General features: G+C 35.3%; 1 protein-coding gene across 1 annotated transcript in view; it reads right to left on the bottom strand.

Moving 5' to 3' along the window:
• CENPE (centromere protein E) overlaps positions 1-12,277 on the bottom strand; it is an 88,811-nt gene that overhangs the window by 53,332 nt on the left and 23,202 nt on the right. The window contains exons 13-18 of the mRNA XM_043972729.1: positions 9,992-10,150; positions 8,526-8,673; positions 6,926-7,011; positions 5,468-5,527; positions 2,530-2,697; positions 1,031-1,150 (exon numbers count right to left, since the gene is read on the bottom strand). Coding sequence (XP_043828664.1) covers positions 1,031-1,150; positions 2,530-2,697; positions 5,468-5,527; positions 6,926-7,011; positions 8,526-8,673; positions 9,992-10,150 — 741 coding nt within the window. The remainder of the gene's footprint in view (positions 1-1,030; positions 1,151-2,529; positions 2,698-5,467; positions 5,528-6,925; positions 7,012-8,525; positions 8,674-9,991; positions 10,151-12,277) is intronic.

Genomic DNA, 12,277 nt, shown 5'->3' with positions numbered 1-12,277 from the left:
GGGGTTTGGTGTTTGGTTTGTCGTTCAGTTGTTTCAGTTGGGCCCAAAACTTTGTGACCCTATTTCTCCAGCTCATTTTACAGATGAGGAAACTGAAGCATATAGGGTTAAGTGACTTGTGTAGGGTTGCACAGCTAGTAAGTGTCTGAGCCAAGATTTGAACTCAGGTCTTCCTGACTCCAATCCACTGTGCCACCTACTGGTCTCATTTTTAGTTTTATCTCTGATCTTAATACAGAGGCTTCTAGTTTACTCTATTACACATAATGTTGGCTCACTTAATGCATCTTGAAGGAGTATAACCAACCTACCTATATTATCCTTAGGCACAGAACTAAGACTTAATCTAATGTGGTTAACGGTTCCCATGGTAATGGTTTCCCATGGAAAACTTCAATTCTAGACTTGTAGAATATTAGCAAGGGAAAAAAAGACCTTCAAAATCTTCTAGTCAATCCCACTTGCTGATAAGAAAGCTAGCAGGTAGCAAAATCTAAATGACCATCTAGGTCAAGTGACTTCCAATGTATTCTTTTTGCCACACCACAGTGGGGAAAGGCAATGTAGTAAGGGGAATGAGAGGCAAACTGCTTCAACTCTACAATCAGAAAACGGGAGAGGGTTGGGTTTCAGAGGCTGAAACTATATCCAAAGTGACATCGATGCAGATGCAAAGAGAAAGGAAAGAATAGTGGCAACTCCCTATGCAGAATACTCAAATTGTTGGTAAACATAGAATTTGCTAAAAATAATTTTAACTTATTACTGAAAATAGAGGCAGTGTGGTATAGGGGATGAAGTGTGACCTGCTGCACACTCACACAGTCTCAACACTTCAGGAAAATAGAATTCATTTCCTGGATTTCAAAAAGAAGTCAAACTTTGCATAAATATTAGTGACAAAGTAAAAAACTGACATTCAAATTAATGCTGCAAAGTAACATTCACGTGACTCAATCTTAGAAATTATATTTCATTGGCAAATTATATACATCTACTGCTACACAATCATATAAAAAAACTTTTTTACCACTGAACTAGAGAGGTTCATTTTCATATTTTCTATCCTCTGTAATTCTAAAAGTTTCTGTAGCTCCTTGATTTGTTCTTCCTTTTCTTTGAGCAGCTGTGATTTTAAATTTAGTTCCTTCTGAAAGAATCACAGGAAAATACAAGACAATTTAAGCACAAAATGTACAAAAAAGTTAACCACAGCAAAGACAGTATTAGCAAATATGTTAGCCATTAAAGAAAGTATTATTGATTTTGAATAAAATATAATTGGAACTGTGAGAGGTCACTTGGCCATTTTTCTCTTCAGATAAGCCCTTGTTGTAGGGGTGGAAAGAAAATAGGGGCATGCATTTTAAGGCACAAAAGGCTTTATCCTCAAATAGTCCCAAACATAATATATAGGCAGCAAGAGCATAAGACATTATCTAAGAAAACATTTATACCATTCCTGGTATGAGTATGCCGGCAAAATAAAATTACATGCTGCAGTTTGCATTTCACATTTATTAAGAGAAATACCATCAGAACAGCTAGCTTTTTAAAGGTTCTCTCTTCTATTTGTTGCCCTTCTCTGTCTGTCTGTCTCTCAGGAAGAATCATCCTTGTGAGAATTATTTAAACGATTGTAGGGGAAAACTACAAAGTTACTGAGAAAATGTTTTTGTGTAATAGTAGTAGCACATAACCTATTAGTGAAATAAAAATTTCCAATTCCCAAATTTGCTACCATCATTCCATCATTAATTCTGTGTGACAATAAATAATAAATATTACATTTTATACCCCCCCCATTAATTAGTTCAAAAGTTAGAATTGGGTGGGTTTATTTTTGTCATATGAAATGCAGAGCAAAGATGTCACTATTTAAGGTTTAACAATCATTCTCTCTCTCTCTCTCTCCACACACACACACATCACAAACATAAAAATTCTTGTCATATTCAAAATACAAAAAACTTAAATATTCTATCATTTCAAGTTTATACTGTAATCTAGGCAATTAAGATGCACTAGGAAATATTAGTATAAAATAACAAAGAGTTTGAAGACTTTTTTCTCTTAGATTATTCAATGCTAATTAGCAGCAAACCTTCATGATAGCTTTTGAAAAGACAAGAAAATGAGTTAAGACATCAATAACAATTAATGTATTCTGTATAAGAATTTTTAAAAAAAGTTTCTATTTATATAAACAATTACTATTCAAATATTTTGATTTGTATTGAATTCAGAGGGAGAATTTATTTCAAGTAGGCTCCAAGCAAATCTTGGCCATATGCAAGTTAAAGTATTGATGGGAAAAGTTTTTCTTTTTTTGCCTTATTTGGCAAAATATTTCAAAACCCCAAACTGAGCTACTCCATGAAACACGAACATGAAACTTTGTTTTTCTTTGGATGCTTTAAATAGTATCATACTTTTATGCAGAAAGATCACCAGTACTTCAATTGCTAAGAACAACGAATGACAGACCTCTCCATGTTTCATTACATTTAATATTTCATTATTCCTTACCTCCTGTTCCTTTAGAGTTTGCATTTCCAGAGTCACAAATTCATCTAACTCAAGCTTTTCATTTAATTTCAATTCCATTTCTGCCTTTTTTCTTTGTAGCTGTTCATAATCTAATACCAGATTATCAAAGTTAGCACGCAGTGAATTCAACTCATTCTGCACAGTCTCCTGTGGGGGAAAAAATCAGACTTTCATTTTAGAGTGAGAGTTGGGCTACAAATTAGGAATCCATAATTGTTACCTGTTTCTACAATTTCACCTTAAGATAATTTTCATCTCCTATCTCCTCAACTCCAATATTGTGCTTTTCATCTCAAAGAAATTATATGTTTATAGGTCATTTCCTTTCTTGCTCTGTCTTATTTCTTCCATTCCTTCAATCAGATTCCTTAGTCAACCACTAACATGAATTACTGAAGCATGAATCAGGATTTTAAGTTAAGGCAAGCATAATGACAACAATGTTAGTGGTTCTACTATGTAGATGTCCTATCAACCAACCAACAATTATTTACTAAACATCTACTATAAGCCAGAAGTCAGGAAGAACCGAGTTCAAATTCAGCCTCACACACTTACTAGCTATGTAATCTTGGGTAATTCATACCTCTGTTGGCATAGGAGGCAGCTAGGTAGGTCAGTGGGTAGAGCACTGGGCTTGCAGTCAGGAAGATCTGAGTTCAAATCTGAACTGTGACACTAGCTGTGTGATCCTGGGCAAGTTACTTAACCTCTGTTTGCCTTAGTCCACTAGAGAAGGAAATGGCAAATCACTTGCGTATCTTTGCCAAGAAGACCCACAGACAGCATGGTCCATAGGGTGACAAAGGGTCAGAAATGACTAAATGACTCAACAATAACAAGAAGCCAGGAATATATGTACAAAGAATAAAACAATCCCTACTTATACTGAGCTTACATACTAATGGGGAAAGAGTACACACAAAAGGCATATAGCATAAATGTAAAGTGAACGCACATATGTATAAAGTAGTAAAATACATGCTAGTTTGGGAAGGAGGGCACTAGTAGCTGGAGAGATTATTTTTCTATAATGTTAATAAGCAATTATTGAATCAAGATCCAGGCTTTTCTCCTTTCTTCTCTTTTTTTTTTTTGGGTGAGGCAACTGGGGTTAAGTGACCAGTCCAGCATCACACAGCTAGTAAGTGTCAAGTGTCCGAGACCGGATTTCAAGTCAAGGACTCCTGACTCCAGGGCTGGTGCTTTATCCACTGTGCCACCTAGCTGCCCCTCTTTTATTTTCTTATTTAAGGCCCATCCCCTGAAGGTCAGTTGAAGACAGGACTGATGAGATGCTCTAACCCTCAATCTTGGGTCACTCCCCACCTAATTAGGAGACCGTACTTCTGTTTAGAGTGTAAATAGAATCCAGTCTGGGTGGATTCTTGCCTCAAGGAGAACAGCCCCTGTCCTTGTATGTATATCTCCATTAGAATTCAGGGTGATCCAGCACATGAAGTGGAAAACCAACCGCAGTGGTCTGGATGGAGAGAGTCTGTATTCCCCTGTCCAGGGTGCTAGAGAGGGCTGCGCGAGTCGTATGATCAAGTCATGTTCTCAGTAGGAGGAATTGAAGGCTCCTAGCCCACCTCCTCATGAAATGTCCATCAGTGAAGGTTGATGCTCACTTCTCGGGGATATTCCCTTTTATATCTGAATCCAGGGCCGGTGCTTTATCCACTGTGTCACCTAGCTGCCCCCTTACATAAGTATTTAAGGCTTTCAGCCTCTCTTTGGTTAATTTATTGGTTATTAGCTAGTCCAATTAGTAAACTGATTATTAATTTCCCCCAAATGGGGTTTTTCACTTGTCACATGGAGGGAACAAAAATCACTTTGGCAGCAGTGGGTAGATGAACCAGAGTGGAGAGACACAAAGCAAGGGGGGCCAATCTGGAGGCTGTTGAAATAACCTCAGTGAAAGATGATGAGAGTCTAAACTAAGGCAGTTACTGTGTGGATAGAGAGAAAGGGTGAGGTGCAAGAGAGGCTGTGGTGGTGAAAACTACAAGATTTGGCAACTAACTAGATATGTAAGGTAATGGACTGAGGAGTCCAGGATAACGTTTAGGTTATGAACCTGGGAGCATAGAAGGAACAGCGCTGCCTGTATGTCCAACAGATGAAACCATTCTTTCCTTTTAAGGCCAGTTTAAAGGCCACCCCTTTCACAACAGCCTTATAGCACTCTGCACATATCATGCTCCTTTGCATAGTCCTTCATACTTATTTAGAAGTATGTCATATCTTCCAAATTACCTTATAAGCTCTCTGCCTGGAAAACACCATATTATGGAACTGAATTGTTTCAAAGGTAAGTTTGTTCAATAACACCTATCACACCACACAAACTGAGCCATAATGAAAATTTTTCAACATTGATAAGCCATTGGAGTCAGAATGGTAACTCAGCCAAACCTGAATATTAACCAGGATAATGTAATTCTAAAGCATTTTAGATCTAATAAAATATAGGAGATCACCACTTTCCCCCTCTTATTAATGCTACATCAACATAATACTTCATCGTTTGTTCTACTGAAAATCTGGACTCTTCCTAGAACTTAGACTTTTATCTCCACTCCTGCCATTGTTTTTTTTGCTTACCCAAAATTGTGTCTATTCTAACAATCATATACATTTCTTGAAGGCACGATGAGTTATCTAATATAACTTTGTATTTAGGACACTGTGCTAGATTCTGGAAACACATAATAGGTTCTTGGTGCTAATGAAGTAGATATATAAGGAAAGGGTGATGAAAGATGAGATTATCACACAGTGAATAGCTTTTCTCATGCATATGGTCTGAAGATCATTTTCAGAGGAATATGAGTAAAGTTATAAACAAACAAAAATTCAAAAACAATTCACAAAAAATATGCAACTTCACAAAGTACATTGTTCAACCTACCTTTTCTGATATTATTGTTTCACAGAGTTGAACAGAATCCAATAAATCTTGTTCCTGAATCTAGAAAAACATCGTTTGATAAGTACTACAAAATATCATAATACAATTAAATGAAATCTGAACTGTTTCCTCAGACACTTAATGGGATCCAATACTTTTTTTCAGTGAAGAACTTAAATGTTAAAATATATATTTTACAAGGCAAAGTTTACTTCTCAGGGAAATAAGGTTTGACTTTCCCTGTACTACTTTGTTATTCATGATTACTACACAGTTCCAATGGCCAAGTCTTTTAAGCTTTCTAATTTCCTCCCCTTTATATTGCTTTCATTGTCTAAAGTGGCTGTACTTCAATTGCTACTAATGGAATTGTTATTTCCAGATGAACTAAAATATGGCAGAATCTCATTTCTTATACTGACTTACCTTAATAAAATTTTGATCACATGTCCATACAGGTTATAATTAGAGTTGATAGTGAAGAACTGATAACAAGCTAATATTTATAGCATAAGCTTTACCATTTACCTGATCTCCTTCCTAATACCATCTTAGAAATACCTTAAATTTAAAAAAATATAATAAAATTAGCTAGGTACATCTGTAGTATCCAATGGAGGTAGCTACATGTCACAGTGGATAGAGTGACAGACATTTAATAAAAAAGGCTTGAATTTAAATTCTGCCTCAGAAACTTATTGGCTATGTTGCTCTAAGCCAATCATTTAACCAAAAGTCTCAGTATTCTTGTCTATATTGGGATAATAACAGCACCTATTTCACAGGGTTTTTGTGAAGATCAAATGAGATAATATCTAAAAAGCACTTTTCAAACCTTAAAACAATATATTAATATTATTATCATTATTATTTACCGAGGGACAGAATAGGTACATTTTATAAATTCAAAGAAAACAAAAATCCAGAAAATAACTTTCTACAAGTTAAACTAAAGAATTTTCTTTTATTTACTAAGTTCCACCAAGTTCATTGATAGCATAGAATACTCAAGAAAGTGTTTTATAGATCAGGAAATAACAGTCTATTTCTGGATCTAGAGTTGAATATCCCGCCAGAGGTTGGCAGGACAAAGTCCTGGTACACTTAAAAGCCAAACAGGGATAACAGATTTAATTTGTAAAAGTCCTTGGGGAGGGAGAGGGGATATAATTAGGAAGCCCAACTAGTACGTCACGTGATCTTTGCAAACCAAAAAGGAAGCACTAAGGTAGGATATATTGGTGACAGGGCTAGAGGCAGTTCTACCCTTACTGATGTATACTTGGGTTTGGGTGGCTTTGTTCTGGTTGTCAAATAGCAACAATATTGTCAATATTGAGCAAAGACTTAACTAGAACCCAGATTTATTCTTGCAGTTATATGCTAGTAATATGCTTGTGAAATAATAGAAGATCACATAGTCATATAAAGGGCTCTCTACTATTCTCTTTAAGTTACCTGATTTAGCTTTGTTGCCGGATTCCACTCCGCTTCAGATATTGTTTCAAGAGTGTTACTGAACAGATCAAACTCTGAACAGATAGCTAGAGTTAGAGGGAGAAAGGAGAAATTCCACACATGAACAATCTCTGATACTTTCTTTTTCTAAACCACCTTCAAAAATGACCCACAGTTATAGGACATACAATAATCACAGCTTTAGGTAACAAGCTAAGCTGAGCCTCCTACAACTGTAACACTGACATAATCAACCTCCCATCTTAGGGAAATAATTCAATAGAATCTTTCAGTTGAATATGGGAGGTTGGATTTGGAAGGAAAGTAGGTGAGAGTAGGTAGATAACGTCTTCTATGTGATGTGATGGCAAGAAGGCATCTAAGATAACTACTGAACGATTAATGTTGTCAATTATATGCACCTTCTGTGCATCCATTATCTTATTTTGTTTGGTATCGAGGCAATGTATCTTCTCCTTATAACCTTCTATGAACAGAAAGGAAGGGATAAAACATTTGGTGGTGATTAGTTTCGAGTTTTTATGCTAAACAATTTGGGCTCTTTTGAAATAGAGAAAAAGACAAATTTCAGTTGCCTTATGCTCTTAATGTGGAGTTACTTTATTATGCTAAGCATTTTTATCATTTAAACATAAGATTTCTACATCTAAAAATATATGTAGCTTAATTTTTAATTTAAATCATCATGTTAAAACTTTGGACTTAGATATAAGTTGTATATTGACGGTCATCTCCTAAAATTTACCTTTCAATTCCTCCATTACCTGGAATGGTTGAGAATCTGTTTTAACATGAAGTGGTGGATCTCTGGGGGCGTCAGAGTATACTGACGTAATAGAAAATAATACTGGTAAATTAATTTTGAAACCCCTACAACAGCATCATGTACACACAAGAGTCACACAGCTATTAAATGTCTGCCATTGGTATCAGACTGAAGTCGTCAGGCCTCCAAGTCTATCACATTTGCCACTATACTGCCTCTCCGTGAACATCTATTGACTAATATATTTCACTTCAAGTTGTGTTTCAACATTCAGTATAATGAAACACTCTTGTGTGTACATGATGCTGTTGTAGGGGTTTCCTCATCTGCAAAATGGTGATAACTATACCTGCCATATGGAAGGTTGTGAAGATTAAATGAGAAAACAGAAAGCACAATGTACATATCAGTTATTATTAATTTGAAATGTGTAGATGTTGATGGCAAACATAGATGGCTAGGATATGTTAATGACAGGGCCTAGAGGGAGCTCTACCCTTACTGATTCTACTTGGCTTTATGAAGCCTTATTTTGCTCGTCAAATGGCAATAATATTGTCAATACTGAGAAAAGACTTGATTAGAACCCAGATTTATTCTTGAAATTACTTCTCATGTGCAAATTTCACTTGTTCTTTAGGTTATGTGATGATATTCTATCATGATTCTCATCACGAATCAATATTGGTTAATGAAGTACATAACACTAATCGAAACAAACTGATGTAATGTACTTGAATGTTTTTGAAACAATTCTCATTTAGATAATTAGAATGAGAGTACAATAAAAGTTGTATCACCAGAATTACTTACAGTCATCAGTTTCTACTATGGAAGGTATAATAGGCTTGACTGGTCTGGCCACAGCGGTCTTCATTGTATCAAAGTCATCTAGATAGCCAATATCTTTCATTTTGTTCATTTTGCCAGGGCACCAAGTAACTCTTCGTTTTTTTTTCGCCTAAATTGCAAACAAGCAAAATGACTACAGAGAACACATATGAAATGCAGGACAAGGAAATTGGTTTCAAGTTTTTATAAGCAATTTTATTATTGTGATTCCCACTAAGCAAAACTCAGTACCTTAAAATCAACAGTAATATTCTAAATGAGACAGGCTTCCCCCCAGTTTTCACAATAGTTATTTTCTTTATACTTAATGGAAATGCCATTTAAGCTACATTTTTGAGATAATTTTATGATTCTTATTTAAGATATATCAATTAGAACAGGATTAATTTGAATTATTCTTAGCTATGCTTGTAGTACCAGAAAACTGGCAAGAAATTTCCAATATATTGGTTAAAATGTCCTGTGTGTATTGTAGGAAAACACTTCTGGGCATGAGCAGGGCTACAAGTTGGGAGGACAAGGTAATGTATTTAGGAGACATGCAAAATGTCATTTTTATCCAAGTGCCACACAAACCTATGACAGAAGGAGAGGTCCTATCAGCACCTCTTATTAACCCAGTGTCACATTAGGAGAAAACATTACCAATCTCTGCTCTGACACAAACTGGGGACAAAAAATTTCACCTCTTTATATTCCAAAGCTACACCACTAATCTGACTCATTCATGGGGGAGTTGGTTTACCTGAGATTCTAACATCATCAGTGATGTTCAACTCAAAGAGAAATGGATCCCTGTGGGTAGCATGTTGACTTAGAAATGGACAAACGAACATTTTCAAGGTTGTACTATATTTTTGTTTATTTTGTTAAACATTTCCCAATTACATTTTAATCTGGTTAGAGCTAGTTTAACATATACACTCTGGCAGAGTACAGAGGGTTGGCTTTGGAGGGAGGGTGTCCAGGTTCTGCCTCTGACATATGACAAACAAGTACCTGAAATCCCCAAATCTGAACAAAAAGAAAAAGGAAACAATGTCCTGAGCTTCTTGAACACATTCTATAGATGTGTTATGTGAACCAAGAAAATTTCACATGAAAAATAGGGAAATATATGTAATAGATTATTATATAACATGTATTTATATATTATTTATATACAGTATCTGTACAAATATGTGAACATGTTTGTATATTTAATACAAACATGATTATATAGCATATAATATAAACATCAAAATCATTAACATCAGCAAAAGCATATAATTATATTAATATAAAACATGTCATATTATAACCATATTAGGAAAACATGTTCATCTCAATATAATTGCACTAAAAATAATGTAAACATATCAATATGTAATACTGATAACATTGCATAAAGATTACATGATAACATACAATAATTATTTAAAATTTACCTTTAGATCCTGCTGTAATGTGATGGAAGAAGAGGTCACCAACATCTGTGTTAAATTCTGAATTTTGTCATATTGTACTTTTTGAAGCAAGTCTTTTTCTTCCAAAAGTTGAGCTAATTGATCTTTCTCCATTGCTTGGACACGAGTCTCTGAAGAAACCTAAAAGATGGATTTGTTGTCTATTGAATTTTGATTACTATATTTTCAAGAAAACTACATTTGAAAGACTAAGAATCCAGAAGAATGAGAGTTTACATACAAACTAAAAACACTACAAGAATATGTTTTACACATTTTAGTCCTTCAAATACAACAAAAAGTCATTATTAATAATTTCTTAAAGAATTTGGTAAAAATATAAAATTTCCCCCTCAAAATTTCAATGTCATTAATTAATAATTACTTAGCATGTCTGAGTAAAAAGAGACGAGACAAGACAAATCAAGCAATTTTGATGAATGAGAACTTCTAGGATACAAACAACAGAAACAATAGGAATAAAGGCATAATAATTGTGGTGTTTTTAAAGGGAAAGCACAGGAAGATCAATGGGGAAGACCAGTAATCAATAGCTATGGAAAATTTTCAAGAATAAAATTTTAAGACAAAAATAACACTGATGAACAGGATAAAGGAAGACATAGTCCATATGTGGCTAGAGTGAGAATCAATCTACAAATTCAGATTTTGAAAAGATATGTACAGGAGATGGAAGCAAATGCCTATAATTAGGATGAATACAAAAGAACAGCCTGGTTCTTTATAGCATAGTGACCGTGCAAAAGAAGGTCAAAGAAAGAAAGGTTAGGACCACTCTACCATGGAAGAATCTCTTAACAGAATTTTGGTATTATATGAACTAAACTCTGTTCTCAGTCATAAGTAAAGTACACCAGATTGTCAGATGTGAGTTTTAGTATAACTATTTTAATGAATAATAACTAGGAAGTTTTTGAAGGGTTTTCTGGCTAATTTTGGGGCCATGCTAGTACTATATATCTGTGTGGCTTCCCACACAGATGAGCCAAAAGATGTATTCATGGGCTGATATATGACTTTAAAAGGAATAATGTATGGCTGAGAACAAGGTATAGGTCTAGTGAACTGGACTTGTAGCATTCTTGTCAGAATGCTGCCCCTTGATACGTTACACTTAAGTGATACGTTAGACTACACAATGGTTGGCTCATAAGTTGTTTGCAAATTGTTTGGGTTCAGTTCAATTCATTAGACAACATGTACATCAATAGATTTGTGACCTCACTGACAAGAATATTCTCTCCAGCAGTGCCAATACAAACCCATCCAGGCCTTCTCGTCTGATGGGATTCTTGCTTCTGTCTCCCCATTGATCTTCCCCAGAAAAGTCACAAGAGGTACTAGGGGCCTTAATCTGGATATGTCATTATGGAGATGCCTCCTTGGTCTACTACAAGAGCTTCCTACAATGTTTCCAGGATTCACCTTTTCCTCCTCTAATCCTTCCATATACCATTTTGGGCATAATCTTTTATGGTAATAAACCTATTTATGGCTTTGATTAACAGAGAAATGTAACTGAAGTAAGTACTTAGTAAAGGCTTACTTACTGGTGGACTGCTCAAAAATCTTTGTTGGCTCTGACCCTTTTCACCTACTTTTGTTGTTGTTGGGTTGTATCCAATTCTCCATGAGCCCAGTTGGGGTTTTCTTTGGCAAAGATACTAGAGTGGTTTGCCATTGCCCTCTCTAGATCATTTTTTAAAGATGAAGAACTGAGGCAAGCAGGGTTAAATGACTTGCCTTGGGTCACACTGCTAGTAAGTGTCTGAGGCTGGATTTAAATTTAGGAACATGAGTCTGATTGACTTCAGGCCCAGCACTCTATCTGCAGCTGCCCCTTCACCTATCTGACATTAGCCTAACTCACTATTTTATACTATCATCCCCATTGCCTCCAGCAAAATTGGATAACTTCCTATTCCTAAAAGACTCCTTGGGCTTCAAGTAACATCCTCCAAGAAGCATTCCTCAATCTCCCTACTACAGAATAGGGCCTCTTCCCCTGAGATCTCAAACAATATTTTGTTTACCAACTGTAAACTAATTATTTACTGATTACAACATTAATGATATTTGTGTTGGCATTTTATCCCCCATTAGACAATAAACCCCATTAAGACAGTAATCATGTCTTATTCCTACTTCTTCAGAAGCACTTAAAACAGTGATCTTTACACAGTGGGCACTTAAGCACTTTTAAAATAAATGAATGTTAAATATATTAATGAAATAAAACACAACAGG

This window comes from Dromiciops gliroides, chromosome 6, assembly GCF_019393635.1.
Source record: "Dromiciops gliroides isolate mDroGli1 chromosome 6, mDroGli1.pri, whole genome shotgun sequence".
NCBI classification, from domain to species: Eukaryota; Metazoa; Chordata; class Mammalia; order Microbiotheria; family Microbiotheriidae; genus Dromiciops; species Dromiciops gliroides.
This window is presented reverse-complemented; position numbering and strand designations above follow the sequence as displayed.